The sequence below is a fragment of the Mesocricetus auratus genome, unplaced genomic scaffold, assembly GCF_017639785.1.
Source record: "Mesocricetus auratus isolate SY011 unplaced genomic scaffold, BCM_Maur_2.0 Super-Scaffold_100015, whole genome shotgun sequence".
Lineage (NCBI taxonomy): Eukaryota > Metazoa > Chordata > Mammalia > Rodentia > Cricetidae > Mesocricetus > Mesocricetus auratus.
This window is the reverse complement of record NW_024429198.1, coordinates 43,126,644-43,147,914: the sequence shown is the minus strand read 5'-3', so window position 1 is coordinate 43,147,914 and position 21,271 is coordinate 43,126,644. Positions and strand designations below refer to the sequence as shown.

Here is a 21,271-nt window from a genome sequence, read left to right as displayed (position 1 = left end):
GCTTATGGTTCCAGAGAGAGAGAGTCCGTAATGGTGGGTGAGACATGGCAACAGGCAGCCAAAGCATGGAGCCGAGAGATCACAAAACAGAGAGTGCAAACTGGAAGTGGGGTGAGCATTTGAAGCCTCCCCACCTCTCCCATCTATGGACCTAAGAAAAACAAATTCCCCTAAACTTCTTAACTTTTATCTTCTACTCTACCAGCATCCTGCTAGGTCCAGGTGTCCCCTCAAAATCTGCATCCCAAAGGCTTCAAAGGGTCTAGCCCTAGGTGGCCCAACCTCAATAACTGCTTCAATTGAGCCTGCACTTTCACAGAGCAGAGGGTCTTCCAGCTGGGGATGTTCGCCTAGTGTAGCAGTTTTGCTCCGCAGGAGGTTTCTTGGGCAAAAGTTGCTACAGTTCGGCTCTGCTCCTGGAGAGCAGAGAGTGGGAGTTGGGAGGGGGAGAGGAGTGTAACAACTTGGCTCTGCCAAGGAAAGGTTTCCCCAGGAAAGTGTTACAGCGCTGCTCGCTCTGCTTTGCTCTGCCCAGGGTCGCCTCTGCTCCATCACCCAGGGTTGCCTCTGCTCCATTGCAAAAGATCTTCACCCAAAGCTCATCGAAAGGGTTTATTGGAAGGAAGCAGCTGGACCAGTCAAGCTGAACATACACAGGGTTTATATAGGGATTCTTGGGGGCAGGAAAGTTTTTCCAGGGTAGGGATTGGTTCGATTTCAGTGCTGAGCTCAGATTGGCTAGAGCTCTGCTTGAGGATTGGTTACTTTTCTGCACAGGATTAAGGTCAGATTTGGCTCTAGTTTCAGGGCCAAAGTATGTTCCTTTCTCTGGTCCTTTTTAGACTTTTGGCTCCAATTTTAGGGTCAGGGTGCATTTCTTTCACTGACTCAGATTCCAGGGACAAAGTGTGTTCCTTTGGCATTGGTTTCAGGATCAGGGTACATTTCTTTGGTTCTGGTTGCAGGGCCAAAGTGTGTTTCTTTGGCTCTGCTCAGGGTGTGTTTCTTTGACTGGCCCCCCTTTTCCCTATAGGCTTCCTCAGTGATGGGCTTCAGGTGACAGAGTAAATTGTCTATAAGATGACTTTAGACAGGTGTGGAGCCAAGGGTTGGGGATGTAGATCCTTTGTAGAAAGCTTGCTTACTGCGCGCAGACCTGATTTGATCCCAGCACTAATCATTGATGTTCTTAATGACTTTAAAATTGCCTGGGAATACTATATCCACGGCAAGATGGGAATGTACAAGCCCTCATTATTAACTCTGGAAAGCACAGAACGGGACATGTTGTCTTCAGCAGCTCCAGGGCCTGAGGGAATAAACAGCTTTGCGAGAGCCCCATCACCCCTTCCGCTAATTATGACAAGTATTTTCCACTCCTCGGCCTTTGCCCTCCTCTGTTCAGAAGTACCTCACATTTTGATGAACGCAGAGCAGACTATCACAAGCGAGAGCCCCCCGCCTTCCTACCCTAGGGTCACATTCACCCCTCCTGTCCATGGCTGAGCAGTGCCCCCTCCCCCTTTAGTTTGACATTAATCCCCTGCCTTGGATCATCTCAGTTCCAAGTCTTCTCTCTCCTCAGAAACCCAGTGATGTATTTTTTTAGTTACTTAACCCGCTTCTCCTTGGATTCAAATGCCCTCACATCCTCCCTATAAACACACACAAAAGCTCTTTTCTTCACTGCCTTCGTTGTTTGTGGGTTCCCCCAAGTCCCCGGCACACCCATTTTAAATGTGGGTTCCCCCAAGTCCCCGGCACACCCATTTTAAAAAGTTTGAGGTAGTTCAGGGGTAGGAAAGAACAGCAAAGTGTGGACATGCTTTGCGTGGGGAAGATGCGGTGAGAACTGGGTCTAGGTCCAGGTGAATCTTTCAGAGTGGGGATTCAGGATTGGGGACTGCAACACGTGGATCCAAAGTTTGTTTCCTCGGGTGCAATTGTCTGCTATTTCCCATCAATGACTTGATGGGTCTTTGGTGAGTTTCTGAGGTAAACAAGTGCTTATGGGGCCAGTTTCAAACAGTAAAGCCACAGGAGCTCAGGCGGCGGGACGAAGCCGGGTTCGCATGGGCGGATGTTTCACCTCGCTGTGTCCAGACTGATAGTGAAGGTTGAAGTTTTGGTTCTCAGCTTCAAACTTATTCTCCGGCTTTCTCCTGCTCATAACTTCCCCCAAAGAGCAGTAGCTCTGCCTGCTGGCCTTGCTTCTCCATCCCCTGTTCCTTCCCACACGCTCAGTCTGAGTCCACACCTGAGGTAGTGTTCATAAAAGCCTTCAGCAACGTTCTCATCCTTGGCTCAAGTGGAGACTCCCTCCTCTAGTGAGCACACCTGTCCGGCCTTCTCCTCCTGAGAACCCATCCCTGTCCTGGTTTCCATGAGCTGTCTTACTCGTTCACCCTACTCGTTCTCCTCTTTGTGGATGCCTTCTCTTCTGCCCTGTGGTTAGATGTTATCATCTCTCAAGACTTGGGTTTGGGTCTTCTTTTAAATGCCCATTCTTTCTTTGGCGGATGGACTCCCTGCCATGAAAGGATTCATCCGAGTCAAATGGGAGTAGAAGAGAACAAGTTTCTGGCTATTATTATTGTTGTTATTATTGTTGTTGTTGTTTTATGTGCATCAGTGTTTTGCCTGTATTTATGTCTGTGTGAGGGTGTCAGATCTTGGAGTTACAGACAGTTGTTAGCTGCCATATGCATGCTGGGAATTGAACCTGGGTCCTCTGGAAGAAGAGTTGGTGCTCTTGACTGCTGAGTCATCTGTCCAGCCCCAAGAGAACAAGTTTACTGGGTGCATTGCAAGGGTAGTCAGCGGTGGAACTGACTGGGATGACGGGCTGTGACTGTTCCTGTGATGCGGCTGTCGTTTGGTGGCTTGGTTTGTACCATGGAAATGAGGGTGCTGGGCAATCATTGACTCTGGGTGGGAGCTGGGGTTTAGAGCAATGGTTTTGTGGTGTGAGCTCATGGTTAACTTTGATTGGCTGTGCCCAGTCACTCTGTTCCTACATTGTCTCATCTGACTCCTTTCTCCTGTGGCACTGCCGTACACTCCTGTACAATCCCACGACTTCAGCCATCACTGCCGTACACTCCCACGGCTACAGCCATCACTGCCGTACACTCCCACGGCTACAGCCATCACTGCCGTACACTCCCACGGCTTCAGCTCCCCCACCCCATCTGTGCCACCTTGTACACTTGTACAGTCTGGAGCTTGGACCCAGAGCATCTACAATCCCCTCTGTCTTCCAAAGGCTTACAGTTTGGGTTCTGGAGACTTTAGCATCAGCACTATAACAAACAGTCTCCCAAACTAGGACACAAGGATTTATTTCCCATTGGTTTTTCTTCTGTTTGTCTGTTTGTCTCCCCTTACGGAACACCAGGTACCAAAATTTCTTTTGCCTATGATTTTTCTTCTTCCTACATCCTCCAGTACTCAAGAAAAAGAGGGGTATAAAATGTGTCCCCCCACCCATATGCCTTACTGTGGAGAGATTAGTATCAGAGAAACACACTCGCCAGTGCATTGCTTCTAAAAATATGAAATGTGATTTGTGGGCTAGGAGCCTGGCTCCTTGGAATGTTGAGTCACAATTTGGGCTCCCTGGCTTCTGAGTGTGTGGGAAGCCCCGCTGGTGTCACTTGGGCTCTTTGGCTTTTGATGTGTATGAGAAGCCCTGTAGGTATCAGAATCCTTGACTGCCCTCTGTGGGTTTTGTTATGACAGCTTGACACCTTTATGACTGTGTTGTCAAGCTTGGGAAGGGAAGATGCCACCAGAGGATGCTGATTTCCCAGATGCCACCTCCAGAGATCCGGGCATCGCAAGGAGTCTCATTTGTACAAACCTCCTGGGTGATTCTGAGGACCACGTGTGACAAGTACTCGTCAAATGCCTCTATTCTCCAGTGAAGGAGCTGGTCTAGAATAGTAAATTGGCCTCTGGAAACTTGTTTGTTTCTAGATTTATTTATTTTATGTGTCTGAGTATTTTAACCCTGCATGCTTGTGTGCCACATGTAGGCTGGGTCAGAATCAGCTCCTCTGGCCCTAGAGTTACAGATGGTTGGGAGCCATCTTGTGGGTTCTGGGAACAGAGCCTGGGTCCCCTGCAAGAACAACCGGCATTTTAAACAGCTGAGTCAGTTCCCGGCCCCCTCGGGAAACTTATTTTGGCTACAGTAAGAAGAATATCTCTAAGCCTGGATCTCAGGCCAATAGGATCCAGAGATGGGATTTTTCTTTTCTTTTTTTATGTGGAAAGTTTATTGGGAGAAGGTCGGGGAGTAAGGAACGAAAAGAGAGAAGAGAGAGAGATAGAGACAGAGCAAGACACACAGCTGCCTCCTCAGAGACATGGCAGAGAAAAGAGCTGAGATGGAATTTTTCAATGAGGAAACGTATTGAGAAATACTTGTCTGTACTCATCCTTTCCCCCCATAGCTCTTGATTTCATGTCTTTTGTTTGTTTTCTTAAGGCTTCCTGAAAAATCACATTTAGTCTCTGTGGAAAACATGAAAGCACCCTCTACGCACCCTGGGACGGGTGAGTTTGCGCACCTTTTTGGGTGCCTCACGAAGACCAGTCTGTGGCGGCATGAGAACTCCAGGGACCATTCAGAGGAAGTGTGCAAAACCAAATGCTTACAGTGCCCAGAGAGCTGTGGAAATCACCCAACTGCAAAAGACGGTGAGGACTGCAGGGACTTCCCACCCGAGTGGCTTGAGGGCTCTGTCCAGTCATGCATGCCTATGTGTGCTTGGTGTCCAGTCTGTCATCAGCGAGTATGATGAGTACGTGTGGGGATGCGTAAGGGAAAGGGACCTGACGGTGGGGAGCACACCACCCTCAGTGGACTCCCAAGATTGGTGGATACCAACGTCCAGAAGGAGACTTGAAGAAGGACATGAGATCGGACAAGAAATCCCAGGCTTGAAGTAGTTGCCAAGAGATGAAATGGAGTAAAGGTAGAGAGGAAGAGGGTTAGGCAGGAAGCAGGCTGTGGGTTGGCCATGTGGGGGACAAGAAGCCTGGGGAGTGAGTAACAAAGCCAGTGAGAAGAGTGGCATTGCATAGGCCAGGGGGCAAAGATATGCCCTGGGGCGGGGCAGGAGGAAGTGCCCTTCTGAGTGTAGAAGTTTAGGGAATGAGGGGAACTCCCAAGCAACCCAAACCTAGAGAGAGTCGCCAGGGTGTAGACTGTGGCCATCTGGAAGAACTTAATTGGATTCGAACTTGAACCTAAAAAGTACCTTGACTCTGTTGCATGTAGTAATACTCATTCTGAAGTTCATCTACAGCTTGGGGTTGGGTCCTGAGACCACGGATATACTAGATAGCAGAATGCAAAGGCGTGAAGGCCCCTAGGGGCTAACAGCCTAAAGACCTCAGGTAGACAGACTCTCTGGACAGGAGAGCTGGCGTCACTGGTGGCACCTGTGACTACTCAGCACATCTGAGTGTTGTCTCCCACACTGGCACGGCAAGGCAACTGACCTGGAGGTGGAATCTTCCATCCCACGACACACACAAATCATGTGGACATAGTCTCTGCCGGTGTTCTATAAAGGGACAATTCTGTCCTTGGTGATGCCTAGCTGTTTCTTTTGTTCCCAGTTGCCTCCATCAGTCTTGAGTTGCCCCCATCTCTCATTGGTGGACCGGGCCAGGTCTTGTCAGTAACAAAGGGCCATGCCTCTTCCCAGTCCATCCCAGGCTCTCCAGGGTGAGCAGGGGCTGGCTGGCTGGCACTTCAGTCACTGTGTCAGGTTCTCGTCTGTCTTGTACATGGTGTCAATAAATGTAAAGGTCCCTGGTTCAAAGTGGCTTTTGGCACACCATCATGCACAGGTTTCAGATTTAGGGCCCAAGGGGGACACAGAGGCAGATTGTCCTCTTGGTTAAGAGGTTTATTAGAAGAGTTTCTGGTGCCATGGGCGTACAGACTTACAGACAGACAGCATGCTTGGGGCTCCTATGAGTGTTCAGGTCCAAAGGGCAGAATCGGGGACCTCTTCTTCCAGGTCTCATGTGTTCAGGCTGCCTGATTCCTTGCCTGGGCAGAGGGGAAACGGAGGAGGGCTTGGCATCCATAAGCCAAAGGCCAGCTCTCAACTTTGCATAGGGACAGAAGAAGAGAAGTCACAGGCAACTTTGCTGACAGGGACCAGGGGATAACCAACTTCCGGTCACCACAGAGGAAGCCTCATCCACAGAGTGCTGAGTGTTCCTTCTCTGGCATGTAGGCTCTGACTCTCATCTGTGACTGTGTCATGCTGTTGTTCCTGTCTGTTTGTCCATCCATGGTGTTACTAACATACCTTTTAATCCCCAGTAATGGCTCCATGTCCTTCTGAACCTCCCGCCCCATCCAACACTTAACTCAGACATTCATGCAGCCGACTTCCTCCTTGGCAGCTCTTCGGCCCCGTCTTTAGTTGCGCTTTTGGAAGCTGCCCTTTGTTCGAGCCGGCGTTCACCTGAATTATGAGACTCCCTATCTGAGCTGGTGTTTGTCCTCAGCAGCCACACCTGGTGGTATTGTCCTTAACGATCCCTGGATGGCCACTGCGGGCCACCTGCCCATGGGGTGCTTCCTGAAAAACCTGCTTGCGAGGACTTCTTTCTCCACTAGGGGCACAACGCCTGAGCTCACCTCTCCCCTCTGCCTCTTTGATTCTTGCAAAGGGGCAGGCAGCCTGGCTTCTCCTGAGTTACCGGAGGCAGCCAGGGTCTGGAGGGCAAAGAAAGGACTTGGCAACTGAGCACAGAACAGGAAATGTCAGGGAGAGACAGATAAGGAATGGGAGCTGTTTTATTTGCTGTCTCAGGGATGATGGGAACAGGAAGGAGTTACAAGGAGGGGAAGGAACCTCAGTCCTGTTCCCCGGCACTGAAATGGGACACGTGACCAGAGTGATTTGTGTGAAGTGCCCCCTGCAAGAGGAGCCTGCTGGCTGATGATAACAAACTCTGGTTGGGAAATTTCTGGTCAGAAAGAAAAGGCAGAGGAAAACAAACCCTATTTGTATTTGACACAGAATCCCTGACTTAGCAGAGAGGAAATGACTTCTATGCATGGCTGGCTGGGGTTTCCTGAACAGACACAGGTAGGCATGGGACTGACACAGTTCACACAGGTACCACTTTTTTGTTCCGTTCTCATCAGTTCCTTAGCATCCAGGGTTAACTGGAGCAGAGGTGCCTAAGCCTTGCAGACAAGACTAGGGCCGGCCCTGTTGTCCCAAGGAGTAGGTAAGTGGGCAGAGTTTCCTAAGAGACTGCCTTAGAAAAACTTCAGGACAGTCCTCAGAGGAAGAGGGCCTTGGATCTTCCCCCTGTGATAAAGCCAAGAGGGCAAAGCCACAGAAACTTCTAGAACTGATGTTTGTGTCTTCTAGCACAGGCTCAGGTTTCTGGGGGAGGAGTCTAGAGCCTGAGTGGTCTATGTTCCCGACTTTCCTCATCTTCTGTTGCCCCCAGAAGGCTGGAGTTGTGAACCTTAACTAGGAGACCTCTTGTTATAGTACCCTCACTATCATGAAAGCGCCCCTTCCACCAATTAAAACAAGACTCCCCAGGCCACACACTCACAGCCATAGTGCTTAAATCAAAAAGAACATGACTAGTGACATCTTGAATCCATCTGTATTTGCTCAAGCATGAATCATCCCAAACTAAAGAATATAAATTTGATCTCAAGATCCAGGGAAGAACTTGGTCCCCTAAATCCTATCTTGGCATCTGGGAACTGTTGGGCCATCCCTACCTACAGGACCCTTGTCTATCAGAGTAGTTCCTGCTTCTCCAGGTTCTGAGCCAGGGCCATGGTGACAGATACCACCAGCAAAGGGTGGCCATGGTCAATTTGAAGGTCAGGAAATGGAGAGTTTGGAGGCTTCGTGCTTCCCAATTTGCTTACAATTTGTGTTCCTTAAATATTAGTTGGTTGAACTTTGAAGCAACCAAAAAGATCATGTGTCAGCATATCTCACCAAACTGATACTTGGATAAGGAAATTTGAAAGCAAAGCATTTAGGACCGAATTCCGTTAAACCAAGGTTAAAACGCCCAAGTCGTCATGTTCTCATAGCAGCTGCAGCTTCTGCACCTCGTATGGGCCAGTGGTAGTCTGTACCTGTAGTCCTAGCTACTAGGAGGCTGAGGCAGGAAGATGACTTGAGCCCAGGAGTGTGAGACCAGGCTGGACAACAGAGTGAGACCACGTCTAATAACAGGTTTCAGTTTCAAAGACAGGGTAGGGCACGCCTGCACTCATACTGGGGAGGCCGAGGCAGAAGGATTTCAAGTTTGAGGCCAGCCTGGGCTACAGAGTGAGAGCCTGTCTCAAAAAACCAGAACTCCCTGAAGAACTGAGATTCTGAGCTCTTCTGAAAGACACTGCTGACGCTTGTCTCCTCGGTCCTTCTCTCTCTGGGTAATCAGAGGGTCTCGGTCTGCGACCTCACCAGAATTGTGGAGACCTGAGGTGGCAGGGATGCAAGGAAACTGACTGGAAGTGTGTACCGGGTGGCTTTGTGTGTCGACTTGACACAAGCTAGAGTCATTTGAGCAAGGAGCCTCAGCTGAGGAGATGCCTCCCTGAGGTGCAGCTGTAAGGCTTTTTCTCCACTAGTGATCAATGTGTTCCTCCCCAGCTTGCTTTTCCGTCATGATAGTTCTTATCTTTTCTTTCTTTCTTTCTTTCTTTCTTTCTTTCTTTCTTTCTTTCTTTCTTTCTTTCTTTCTTTCTTCCTTCCTTCCTTCCTTCCTTCCTTCCTTCCTTCCTTCCTTTCTTTTCTTTCTTGGTTTTTCGAGACAGGGTTTCTCTGTGGCTTTGGAGTTGCAGCAATAGAAACAACAAGGTGACTGAGACTTACATGTTCACACACACGTTTATGTATATGTAAAAGAACAAAATAGTTTAATTCTTTTTCCATGGCCACAAGCTTTCTTTAGTAAAGTTATACCTGTATAACTCCCAGGTGACAGCATATCATTAATGCTTCAGGACAGGTCACAATTTTGTACTAACAATCAACTTAACCACAGCTTGAAATGTAGTTTGTCCCAGCTGCAAAAGCCACAAGACACCAATCATGCGTCTTACCCCCAATACAGACGTTTAGAAAACACACACACACATATGTATTTAGCACAATAAACGCGCTCATTATGCACTCTAACATAGAGCACAGGAATACACGCTATGGAGTGCAGCCCTCATGTCTCCACAGGCAAGAGCTAGAGGGTTAAATAGAAGCCCGTGGTGTGACGGCGGAAAGTTCAGAGCGTGCCACCCTGCACGTGACTTATCCTACTGCCGAGAACTGTTGCCTCTGTCCAGTGAGTGGCAGGTACAGTCTCAGAAACAGTGTTATTTCCAGAGAGCAGAGATGCCACTCTGGATCTGAGTCATTACCTAGAAATCATAACAAGTCAGCTCCATAGAAGGTGGGGATTGGCTTTGGGGGTCAGGTGTAACAGTGCCCCTCAGACACTTGCACACCCACACCCTTGTGCCCAGGGAAAGTGCACTTCCGATGGCAGATATAAAAATAGATTGGCACGCTCTTGACACAGGGAGAGGGGACTTTAAGCAGCTCTCCCCAATGCTGCACATCCAGTTCCCCCTGTTCCAGTGCCTCACCCTCCCAGTCAGACCCAGTCTGCAGTAAAGGCCCTGAGAAGCTTCAGACCTCACATGTGCCTGGCAGGGAGGGAGAGCGGGCCTCCATCATCCCCAGGACATGCCGCCTCTCGTGGAGCCTGAGCAATGTCTCCTAGCAAGTCCCAGGTACAGCTTCTCCATGAAAATGAAGCAACAAGGAGACTCAGCTTGGCGGGCCCAGGTCCATTCTCTGGTAGTAAGTAAGGCCCCGTGCACTCGGAGGAAGCCGTCCTTGGCCCTCCTGGGGCCTGTGCTAGGAGCTCTGGATGAGGCGTCTGTAGTGGGGCATGACTTCATGCTCTGGCAGATGAAGGGCAAATTCCAAGGCCACCAACACTGGAAATTCAAAGGCAATCAGCTCTCTCCTGTTCAATCGGAACTTCTCTTCCAGTTTCTGCAAAGGCAACAGAACCGTTTTAGTGCTGCAGTTAACAACTTGGGCTTTGTTGGTTTTGATTTTTCCAGGTGCTACTTTTCTACCATCAAGCGAGTGTTTATGGGGATGCATCTGCTCTCCCTTGCTGTAACAGAACACCAGAAACTGGTGACTCTAAAAGAAGAGAGGTTCTGGAGGCCGGGCAGCTGCATCCGGTAAAGGTGTTGCTCTGCTCCATCTCAGGGAGAAAAGCAAAGGGGGCAGGCCGGGTCTATGGCATGCAGAAATCAGGAAGGACAGCCACATGCTGCACCCCTCACACACTACTCTAGTTTCAGGACACATCAGCTGTCAAAAGAAGGCACAAGTCCTCCTCAGTGTCCCCTCCCGACACCACTGCAATGGAAATCAAATTTCAGTGTGAGAAAAATATGCCTGAATCATCCATCTGTCCCTTACAGGATGGACTGCTTCCTTCCTTAGTCTGGTGGTGCAGACAGCGAGCCTTCCCCGACGGCCAGCGGTCTGTCTGGAGATGCAGGACAATTCCATTTAATACTCTAAAGACTCTTAAAGCTGATGTTGTATTCATGCTCATTTACAGGTGATTACAACTCAAGAGGTCAAAATTGTTCATCTACAGTCAGTGGATAGGAAACTGCTGTCGTGAGTGCAACCTAACTGGGATTTATTTATTTATTTGTTTATTTTCCAAGACAGGGTTTTTCTGTGTAGCCCTGGCTGTCTTTGAACTCACTCTGTAGACCAGGCTGGCCTCGAACTCATAGAGATCCTCCTGCTTCTGCCTCCCATGTGCCACCCTCATGGGGCTCTAACTGGGATTCCTTGTACCTGTTATAACTGAGTCAGGCTTAGACGTCAGAGCACACTGGCCAGCGAGCCTCACAGGCCAGCTCTGTGTGGCACGAGATGAGGACTTGTGACTCAGCCTTTTCCTTTCACTTGTGGGGACCCACGTCTCTGTGAGGCTGTCCCACATCTGCACAGCTGAGTGGCCAGTGGCTCCTCACCTGTCCATTAACAATGCAGAGTTCCAGGATTGGCAACAGAAGAGAAACAGTGGGGAACAGGAAGCCCCCCTTTTGGCTAGAGCACTCAGTCTTGGCTTAAGCTCAGCTTTTGGCTAATGAGCTCTCACTAGCAGCAGCGGCTAACAGACCTGAGGTAAGACTGGGGCGGGATTGCATGTGAGGGTGTGACTCTCAGATCATAACTGCTGGTCTGGGTTGACACATCAGCTTCAACTGTGGGGCACAGCACTAAACTCTGATGAAATGTGTATGGCATAAATTACTTAGAACTGTACTAGTCTTCTGAGGATGCACTAGTTATGCACATATATGTATGTTTCCCCCTTTATTTGGGGACCCCCAAGTAGATCCCCAAACCACAGTACCATATCCTATAGATTCGTAATAAAATAGTGTATCTATACTTATCATGCCCATTTTACAAGATCAACATCAACTAAAACAGAGTAGCTATACTGTAGCAAAAGTTACACAACGTGTTTTCTCTGTTGCTTATTCTGGGCTTAGCCGGACAATGCTTGCATGATGAGATGAAGGAATGTGATGCAGGCTGTTACAGCGGGTTAATCAGACATACACACTATGATGCTTGGGCAAACGAGGTGACTCGGTGCTGGTGTACACAGGCGGCTACACAGGGACAGTTCACACCTGGCATGGGACAGGGAGAGCTTTCATCACGCTACTTAGACGACGCACAACCTAAAACTTACAAATGGCGCACTTCAGGACTTTTCTATGCAGTATTTGGTGCTGTGGTTGACTTGGGTACCCGAAACCAGGAAGGGCCCGTGGATAAGGGGGACAACTGTATAAGCCCATTGATGCTCGACTTGGATTTGGCACTCGATAGTCACTTCCATGCTCATGTATCTGCTGCACACAGGGCCCCGTACCATTTCTGAAAATCAGTAAACTGTGACCTAAATATCTTTTTTCCTGATAGTATTTTTTTAAATTTAAATTAGAAACAAGCTTGCTTCACATGTCAATCCCAGCTCCCTCTCCCTCCCCTCTTCCCCTGCCCCCCACACAATCACCATTTTGCTCCCCAGGGAGGGTTAGGCCTCCATGGGGGATCTCCAAAGTCTGTCATATCATCCAGGGCAGGGCCTAGGCCCTCCCCTGTTGGCTTTACGGACGCTGTAACGATACGCGACACACAATTACTGAAAATAAGGCTAAGTATTTTATATAGAAAATTACTCACAAGATACCAAACCCCGAGAAGCCCAGCAGATCTCAGCTAGCGACTGGACCGGAAGCCGAACTCCAGGAAAAAAAGAGAGCGAGACTTCCTGTGCGCTGTCTTTTATGCCTTCCCCAGTAACGCCCCTAGCCATGCCCAAAAGTGGGCTTGGCTAGTGACGTAGTTCTGCCTACATACGTATACGTCTTTATGTCCAGCCGTATACGTCTTTAGTCCTGCCTAAAGTGGGTGTGGTTAGCGGTGTGGTAAACCGCCCTTTTATTACCTCATCTGTATGCGCCTCTAGTAAGTCACATGTTTCATGGCGGCATAGACTTCCTCCTACACTCCCCCATGTGTCCAGGCTGAGAGAGCATCCCTCCATGTGGAACGGGGCTCCCAAAGTCCATTCGTATGCCAGGGAAAAATACTGATTTACTACCCGAGGTGCCATAGATTGCCCAGGCCTCACTGATACCCAAATTTAGGGGGGTCTGGATCAGTCCCACACTGGCCTCTCAACCATAAGTTTTGGGTTCGTGAGCTCCCTCTTGTTCAGATCAGCTGTTTCTGTGGGTTTCATCAGCCTGGTCTTGACCCCTTTGCTCATCACTCCTCCCCCTCTGCAACTGGGTTCCAGTTCAGTTCAGTGTTTATCTGTGGGTGTCTGCCTCTGCTTCCATCAGCCACTGGATGAAGGCTCTAGGATGGCATATAAGGTAGTCATCAATCTTATTATCAGGGAAGGGCATTTAAGGTAGTCTCTCCACTATTAGATTGCCAGTTGATGTCATCCTTGTAGATCTCTGGAAATCTCACTAGTGCCAGATCTCTCCTCAAACCTATAATGACTCCCTCTATTATGGTAACTCTCATCCTGCTTTCCTCTATTCTTCCCCTGACTCAACCTTCCTGCTCTCCCATTACCTCCTCTCCCCTCCTCTTCTCCCCCTCTCTTTGTTCCAGATTCCTCTCCCCTCCCCTCATGCTCCCAATCTTCTTAGGAGATCCTGTCCCATTCCCCTTCTTCAGGGTACCATGCCTATCTCTCTTAGGGTCCTCCCTATTTCCTAGACTCTCTGGTGGTGGGATTGTAGGCTAGCACTTCCCTGCTCTATGTCTAAAATTCATGTATGAGTGAGTACACCTCACTCAGAATGGTTTCTTCTAGTGCCATCCATTTGCCTGCAAATTTCAAGATTCCATTTTTTTTCTGCTGAGTAGAATATTCCACTGTGTAAATATACCACATTTTCTCTATCCACTCTTCAGTTGAGGGGCATCTAGGTTGCTTCCAGGTTCTGGCTATTACAAATAATGCTACTATGAACATAGTGGAACAGATGTCCTTGTATGAATGTGCATCTTTTGGATATGTGCCTAAGAGTGGAATTGCTGGATCTGGTGGTAGACTGATTCCCATTTTCCTGAGGAATCTCCATACTGATTTCCAAAGTGGCTGTATGGGTTGGCACTCCCACCAGCAATGGAGGGGTGTTCCCCTTTCTCCACATCCTCTCCAGCATGAACTGTCATTGGTGTTTTTGATTTTAGCCATTCTGACAGGAGTAAGATGGTATCTCAGAGTTGTTTTGATTTGAATTTCCCAGATGACTAAGGATGTTGAGCACTTTTTAAAGTTTCTATCAGCCATTTTAGACTCCTCTATTTAGTTCTGTACCCCACTTTTTAATTAGATCCTTTGGTTTTCTTGTTGACTATGGCTTTTTGCTTCTCAGTTTAAGGAGATCCCATTTATTAATTCTCGATCTCAGTGTCTGTGTTACTGGTGTTATGTTCAGGAAGTGGTCTCCTGTTCCAAATAGTTCAAGGGTACTTCCCACTTTCTCTTCTAAGAGGTTCAGTGTGGCTGGATTGATGTTGAGGTCTTTGATCCATTTGGACTTAAGTTTTGTGCATGGCAATAGACATGGATCTATCTGCAGTCTTCTACATGCCAGCATCCAATTATGCCACACCATTTGTTGAAGATACTTTCTTTTTTCCATTGTATAATTTTAGCTTCTTCATCATAAATCACGTGTTTGTAGGTGTGTGGGTTAATACCAGGGTATTCAATTCGATGCCATTGGTCTACCTGTCTGTTTTTGTGACAATACCAAGCTGTTTTCAGGACTATAGCTCTATAATAGAGCTTGAAGTCAGGGATGGTGATGCCTCAGGAAGTTCCTTTATTGTACAGGGTTGTTTTGTCTATCCTGGGTCTTTTGTTTTTCCATATGAAGTTGATACTTGTTCTTTCAAGGTCTGTGAAGAATTGTGCCAGTATTTTGATGGGGATTGCATTGAGTCTGTAGATTGCTTTTGGCAAGATTACCATTTTTACTATGTTGATCCTACCTATCTAAGAGCATGGGAGATCTTTCCATTTTCTGGTATCTTCTTTAATTTCTTTCTTTAAAGACTCAAAGTTGCTATACAAGTCTTTCACTTGTTTGATTAGCATTACCCCAAGATATTTTATGTTGTTTGTGGCTATTGTAAATGGTGATGTATCTCTTATTTCTTTATCAGCCCTTTTATCGTCTGTATATAGTAGGGCTACTGATATTTTTTTTGAGTTAATCTTGTATCCTGCCACTTTGCTGAAGGTGTTTATCAGCTGTAGGAGTTCCTGTGTAGAGTTTTTAGGGTCATTTATGTAAACTATCATATCATCTGTTAATAGTTCAAGTTTGACTTCTTCCTTTCTAATTTATATCCCCCCCCCCCCCCGTCTCCTTTTGTTGTCTTATTGCTCTACTAGAACTTCAAGTACAATATTGAAGAGAGATAGAGAGAGTGGACAGCCTTGTCTTGTTCCTGATTTTAGAGGAATAACATTGAGTTTGTCTCCATTTAGTTTGATGTTGGCTGTTTGTTTACTGTATATTGCTTTTATTAGGTTCAGGTATGTTCCTGTTATCCCTGGTCTCTCTAGGACCTTCATCATGAAAGGGGTGTTAGATTTTGTCAAAGGCTTTTTCAGCATTTAGTGAGATGATCATGTGGTTTTTCTTTTGCAGGTTGTTTATATGGAGGATTACATTGACAGATTTTCATATGTTGAACCATCCCTGCATGGTGGATGATTTTTCTGATGTGTTCTTGGATTCTATTTGCCAGTATTTTATTGAGTATTTTTGCATCAATGTTCTTGAGTGATATTGGTCTGTAGTTCTCTTAGTTGTCTTTGTGTGATTTGGGTACCAAGGTCATTGTAGCCTCATAAAAAGAGTTTAGCAATGAACCTTCTGCTTCTATTGTGTGGAACACTTTGAGGAGTATTGTTATTAGCTCTATTTTGAATTTCTGGTAGAATTCTGCACTGAAGCCATCTGGCCCTGTGCTTTTTTTTTTTTGTTCGTTTGTTTGTTTGGGAGGCTTTTAATGACTGCTTCTATTTCATTAGGGGTTATAGATCTATTTAAATTGCTTATCTGTTCTTGATTTTCTTGATTTAATTTTGGTAAGTAATATCTATCCAGAAAATTGTACATTTCCTTTAAATTTTCGAATTTTGTGGAGTACAGATTTTCAAAGTATGGCCTGAAGATTTTCTGAAGTTCCTCAGTGTCCATTGTTATGTCTCCCTTTTCATTTCTGATTTTGTTAATTTGCATGTTCTTTCTACCTTTTGGTTAGTCTGGACAGAAGTTTGTCTATCTTGTTGATTTTCTCAAAGAACCAACTCTTTGTTACATTGATATTTTGTATTGTTTTCTTTGTTTTGAACTTTATTGATTTCATCCCTCAGTTTAATTACTTCCTGGGGGTGATTTTGATTCTTTTTGTTCTAGAGCTTTCAGTTGTGCTGTTAATTCTCTAGTGTGACTATTCTCCAGTTTCTTCATGTGAGCACTTAGTGCTATGAACTTTCCTCTTAGTACTGCTTTCAAAGTGTCACATAAGTTTGGGTATGTTGTGTCTTCATTCTCATTGAATTCTAGGATGGATTCTGTCTTTGTATCCATTCTGTTAGTCTGTGCCATTTTGTAGGCAAATTAAGACCATTAATATTGAGGAAAATTAAGGACCATTGAGTGTTAATTCTTGTTTGTTTCTGGTGTTGTTATTGTTTTTGGATTTATCCTGCTTTTTCTTTTGGCTTTTGGTAAAGTGGGATTATCTATTGCCTATGATTTTGTGAATGTAGTTAACTTCCTTAGGTCAGAGTTTTCCTTCCAGTACTTTCTGTATGGCTAGGTTAGTGGATATGTATTGTTTAAATCTGGTTTTGTCATGGAATATCTTGTTTTCTCCATCTATAGTGATTGAAAGCTTTCCTTGGTATAGTAGTCTGGGCTAGTATTTGTGGTCTATTAGTGTTTGTAGAATATCTATCTAGGACCTTCTGGCTTTCAGAGTTTCCATGGAGAAGTCAGGTGTGATTCTGATAAGTTTGCCTTTATATGTTACTTGGCCTTTTTCCTTTGATGCTCTTAATTTTCTTTATTCTGTATGCTTGGTGTTTTAATTACTATGTGCCGAGGGGGACTTTTTTTTGTTGTGGTCCACTCTATTTGGTGTTCTGTAGGCTTCTTGTACCCTCATTGGTATGTCTTTCTTTATGTTGGAAACGTTTTCTTCAATGATTTTGTTGAATATGTTTTCTGTACCTTTGAGTTGGGTTTCTTTACCTTCTTCTATACCTATTATTCTTAGGTTTGGCCTTTTCACAGTGTCCCATATTTCCTGGGTATTTTATGTTAGGGATTTGTTGGATTTAAGATTTTCTTTGGTCAATGAATCTATTTCTCCTAGTGTATCTTCAACACCTGAGATTCTCTCTTCCAACTCTTGTATTCTGTTGGTTATGCTTGCATCTGTAGTTCCTGATCATTTACCCACCTTTTATAATTCCAGCATTCCTTCAGCTTTCAAACCTTGTACCGTTTGAATTGTTTCTTTCAATTTTTGGTTTGTCTTTTATTCCATTTCTTTAAAGGATTTTCTCATTTCCTCTTTTAGGGTCTTTATCATCTTCATGAAATTGTTTTTAAGGCTATTCTCTTCTGCTTCATCTGTGTTGGGATGTTCAGGTCATGCTGGTGTAGACTCTGGTGGCATCACATTGGTTTTTCTGTTGTTGAATGTGTTCTTGTCTTGTCGTCTTCCCATCTTTTGTTCTGGTGTGTCCAGGTGGGGTCTCTTACTCTCCTGGTGGGTATGGGTCCAGGGTTTTCTTCCGGTGGGTGCAAGCAGGTTCAATAGTCTGATGGGTCTCTAGGTGGGTGCAGGTGGGTCTGATGCACTCCCTCTCCTGGTGGGTGGGGGCTGGATTAGCACAGTGCCCTCAGTAGACTCGAGGTTGCTTGGAGAGCTGGAAGTGAGTTGACCTGCCTGCAGTCCCCAGGCCAGGAGATCCCAGAGTGGGCAAGCAGAAGTCAGGCCTGAGGTGGGGGCCAGAGCTCACCTCTGCCCTGAGTCAATACTATTGTTTCTTAGAAACATATACTGAATACCTTCCTTATTCTCTTCATCCCTAGAGGCAGTACTGCATAGAGCATCATACCAACTGTCTGTCCTGTGCCTGTGGCAGCGTGGCCTCTTTGCTGTCCTTGCCTTTCCCGGGCACACTCCTCCTACTGCCCTGTGAACCTGATATGGCATCCTGGCAGATCTGCCCTGTGGCTCAGGATTGCCTATCTGGGAATGTGACTTCTGCCCATAAACCTGGTGATTCCAGTTCCTCTGAGATCTCAGCCTTGAAACCCTTTCTTTGGGACCATCTTGAAACCAGGTTTGCAAGGTCTCCAGAGTGAACTGCAGAGGCTCAGGACTTCAGCAGTGAGCTGGGCAATCACTTAGGCTGGACCAAAGCTTGCTAACTTAATTGTGTGTGTCAGGCTTTGAGCATTTGTAAACACCGACTCCCTCAATGCTCCAATGGACGACAGTGGACGACAATTGTGAGGATGCTTTTAAAAAGCAAGCTAACCGAGCCGGGCGGTGGTGGCGCACGCCTTTAATCCCAGCACTCGGGGGGCAGAGGCAGGCGGATCTCTGTGAGTTCGAGGCCGGGCTGGACCGACAGCCTCCAAAACAATACAGAGAAACCCTGTCTCGTAAAAACAAAAAAACAAAACAAAACAAAACAAAAAAAAAACAAAAAGCAAGCTAACCAATCCATCAAGAATTCCCCTCACATCAGCTCCTTCCATCAACGCTAATGAGGCCACTGTCCACCTGCAGGCAGCCCAGCACTGACAGGCATTCTTCAAACTGGCCATTCCCAAGCCTGCACACCTGCCCGGTGAGCACCCCTTTCTGGAAACAATAATGAAGGCTCTTGCTCACAAGTCCCCTTTCCTTCTGCCCCCACGGGATTCTGATTATATGCACCAAACGTGTGTCCCTCAGAAATTAAAGTTGTTGGCTTTGGTCCCAGGGAAGTGCAGTAGGGAGGTAAGGACTCTGAGGATAATTAGGCTGAGAGGAGTTGGGTGATCTTGATGACCTTGGTGACCTTGAAGGAGACCAGATTCAGAAAAAAAGGCACATGTAAGCCAGAAGGGACCTTGAACTTGCCAGCTTTTACAACGATGTGAAGTCAGTTTCTGTTGTTTACGTCACCCAGTCCATAGTAGTACTACAGCAGCCCATATGAAGGTCCTTCCTCTTGGGAACTTTGAGTAATAACAGTGTTTTCAATGGCAGTTGACTCTTGATCTGTTTTCCTTTTTTGATTTATGCACTACAGTACACAAACACAACATATAATATATATTTGTGTACTTGGAATTGGACCCTGGGACTTCACACATGCTAAGCAAGAGCTCTACCACTGTCTACACCCTTCCCTACTCCTTATTTAATTTTTTAAACCAGGCTCTTACTAGGTTGCCCTGGTTGGTTTTGAAATTCAGTGCTCCTGCCTTAGCCTCCCAAGTAGCTGGGTTTGCGGGCCTATCCCACAAAGCCTGCCTATACTCTACGTTAAAGCAGTTGTTCATAAGTCCAACCTAGGCAGTCAGGGTGTCCTTTGGAAGTAAGGCCATCCCATCCCATTGAACCCAGCATTGCTGATGGGTGTGTGGCAGCCACGATGCTCAAAAGACTCTTGTGGTTACCATGTGTGGTGGTTTGAAAGAAAATGACCCCCCAAAGGGAGTGGCACTATAAGGAGGTGTGGCCTTCTTGGAGGAAATGTGGGGATGGGCTTTGATGTCTCCTATGCTCAAGCTACACCCAGTGTCACAGTTCACTTCCTGTTGCCTGCAGATCAAGATGTAAGACTTGCAGCTCCTTCTCCAGCACCCTGACTACCTTCTCGCCACCATGTTCCACTATGATGATAATGGACGAAACCTCTGAAACTGTAAGCACCCAATAAGTGTTTTCCTTTATAAAGAAGCCAACTAAGACACATGGCTTCTCTGGCTGTGAGAGTAATTTCATCACCCATACTATCTGAGAGGGGTTTTAGGTCATGACCCTAATGATGGCTTTTTAATCTCAGCCATTAAGGTCCATCTGCCGTCCAGGGGACGCTGGGCTGAGCGCACACTCGCCCCTCACTTACGTCAATCAGATGCTTGACTTCATGCTTTTTGAGGTCACTTCCGACCTTGGCTGCTAACAGCACACATGCTCCGGCACAGAGCTTCCGGTTCTGCTTGTTCAGTTTCCCCTTGAGGGCGAGCTTCTCAAAGTAGACAAAGGCCATGGCCACCGTGGGCTCCTCAAAGCCACAGTCCTCCTGGGCAAGCTTCCGCATCTCTCTCTTCAGACTAGAGGAAGACAGGAAACAGGGAGTCCTGAGAGAGCTCAGGGGACCCACAAGAAGACTATGACACCATCTGGAAAGCATGTTCTCTATTTCCCTCCCACAGGGACAAGTAGGCCGAGATTAATCCACATTAGATGCAGACCATGTAGCTGGGGCTCTGGCCCCTCTGTGGGTCTAGTGACACAGACACAGCCCAGCCCAAATCACCACTTCCAAGGATTACAGGCAACCATGGCTCCACTGAACACAGTGCGTATCTGAGTCCCCAGGAAAATAGGGTGGGGCTCTTTGACGTGAAGAAAGGGACCCACGCTTATTTTAGAGATATTTCAGGTGTCTAAGTTCTGCAGGTTACTGATTAGCCTCTACGTGGCGTAGAAGTGTTTGGCTAAAAGCAAAACCACTAGGGTGCTTGGGAAAGCTGCCTAGCTAACAGACAAAGCATGGATGCTTAATTTTCCTTTACTCTTTGGTTTTGGAGTATGGCAGAATCAAGTCTGCATTGGGATACACACTAGGGTAAACACTGCACACACTCCAGTGGTGGTGAGCACACTCGGAGGCATGGTGTGGACACCACAATACCAGTCAGCACCTCTAGCTTGGCAGGATGAGTGGCTAGCATCTGTGGGTCACCACAAACCCACCCAATCGTCTGTATGGGAAGTCTGGGCGTGTCTCTCTGTTTTGGCTATTTTGGTGGCTGTGGTTGTTCAAAGATAGGGCCTTGAAGTCATGTCTAGGTTAGGGGAGTTATCTCATGCCCCAAGGTGCCAATTCTACACACTTCAGTTTTGCCTGTATCCCAGAAAGTCGAGACCTGCCTGCTGCCCACGAGGGTTTGAGTGTGATTTTAGACATGACTCACGTATCCTAGGCTGGTTTCACATTGCTGTCTCCCGAGTGCTGGGATCACAGATGATCACGCCTGGGCTGTGTAGTGAGGGAGGGAGCTTGAGCCCAAGGCTCTGTGCAGGAAAGCCCAGCACTCTACTGACTGAGCCCCATGCCAGCTCCAGCCTCTCTGCCCTTTACACAACCTGTTTTACTGAGCTGGCAAGCTGCAGGCAGACATGAGACAGTTTCTCTCACTGAATGAATGTCTCTAAGAGCTGTGTCAACTAGGGATTCAGGAGCTTGGCCTGATGCCTTGGGCTCTCCCAGGACATCCAGGCACGAGTCAGGCAGCAGCAGAAGCGTCTAGTGAACATGCCTGTATTTCTTTTCCTGACAAACA

General features: G+C 47.0%; 2 protein-coding genes across 10 annotated transcripts in view; one reads left to right on the top strand and one right to left on the bottom strand.

Moving 5' to 3' along the window:
• Tmem241 (transmembrane protein 241) overlaps window positions 1-21,271 on the top strand; it is a 193,313-nt gene that overhangs the window by 148,169 nt on the left and 23,873 nt on the right. For 3 of the 8 annotated variants that reach the window (XM_040757834.1, XM_040757837.1, XM_040757832.1), the window contains 2 exons: window positions 4,493-4,704; window positions 17,792-18,959. In XM_040757834.1, the coding sequence (XP_040613768.1) occupies window positions 4,493-4,704; window positions 17,792-17,901 (322 nt within the window). In that variant the 3' untranslated portion in view covers window positions 17,902-18,959. Of the gene's footprint in view, window positions 1-4,492; window positions 4,705-7,055; window positions 7,085-17,791; window positions 18,960-19,526; window positions 19,672-21,271 lie in introns of those variants that run through there. The other 5 variants (XR_005881671.1, XR_005881672.1, XM_040757833.1 and 2 more) reach the window with 5 other exon arrangements.
• Cables1 (Cdk5 and Abl enzyme substrate 1) overlaps window positions 8,891-21,271 on the bottom strand; it is a 111,964-nt gene continuing 99,583 nt past the window's right edge. For both annotated transcript variants that reach the window (XM_040757830.1, XM_040757831.1), the window contains 2 exons: window positions 19,828-20,035; window positions 8,891-10,079 (listed from right to left, as the gene is read on the bottom strand). In XM_040757830.1, coding sequence (XP_040613764.1) covers window positions 9,939-10,079; window positions 19,828-20,035 — 349 coding nt within the window. In that variant the 3' untranslated portion in view covers window positions 8,891-9,938. The remainder of the gene's footprint in view (window positions 10,080-19,827; window positions 20,036-21,271) is intronic.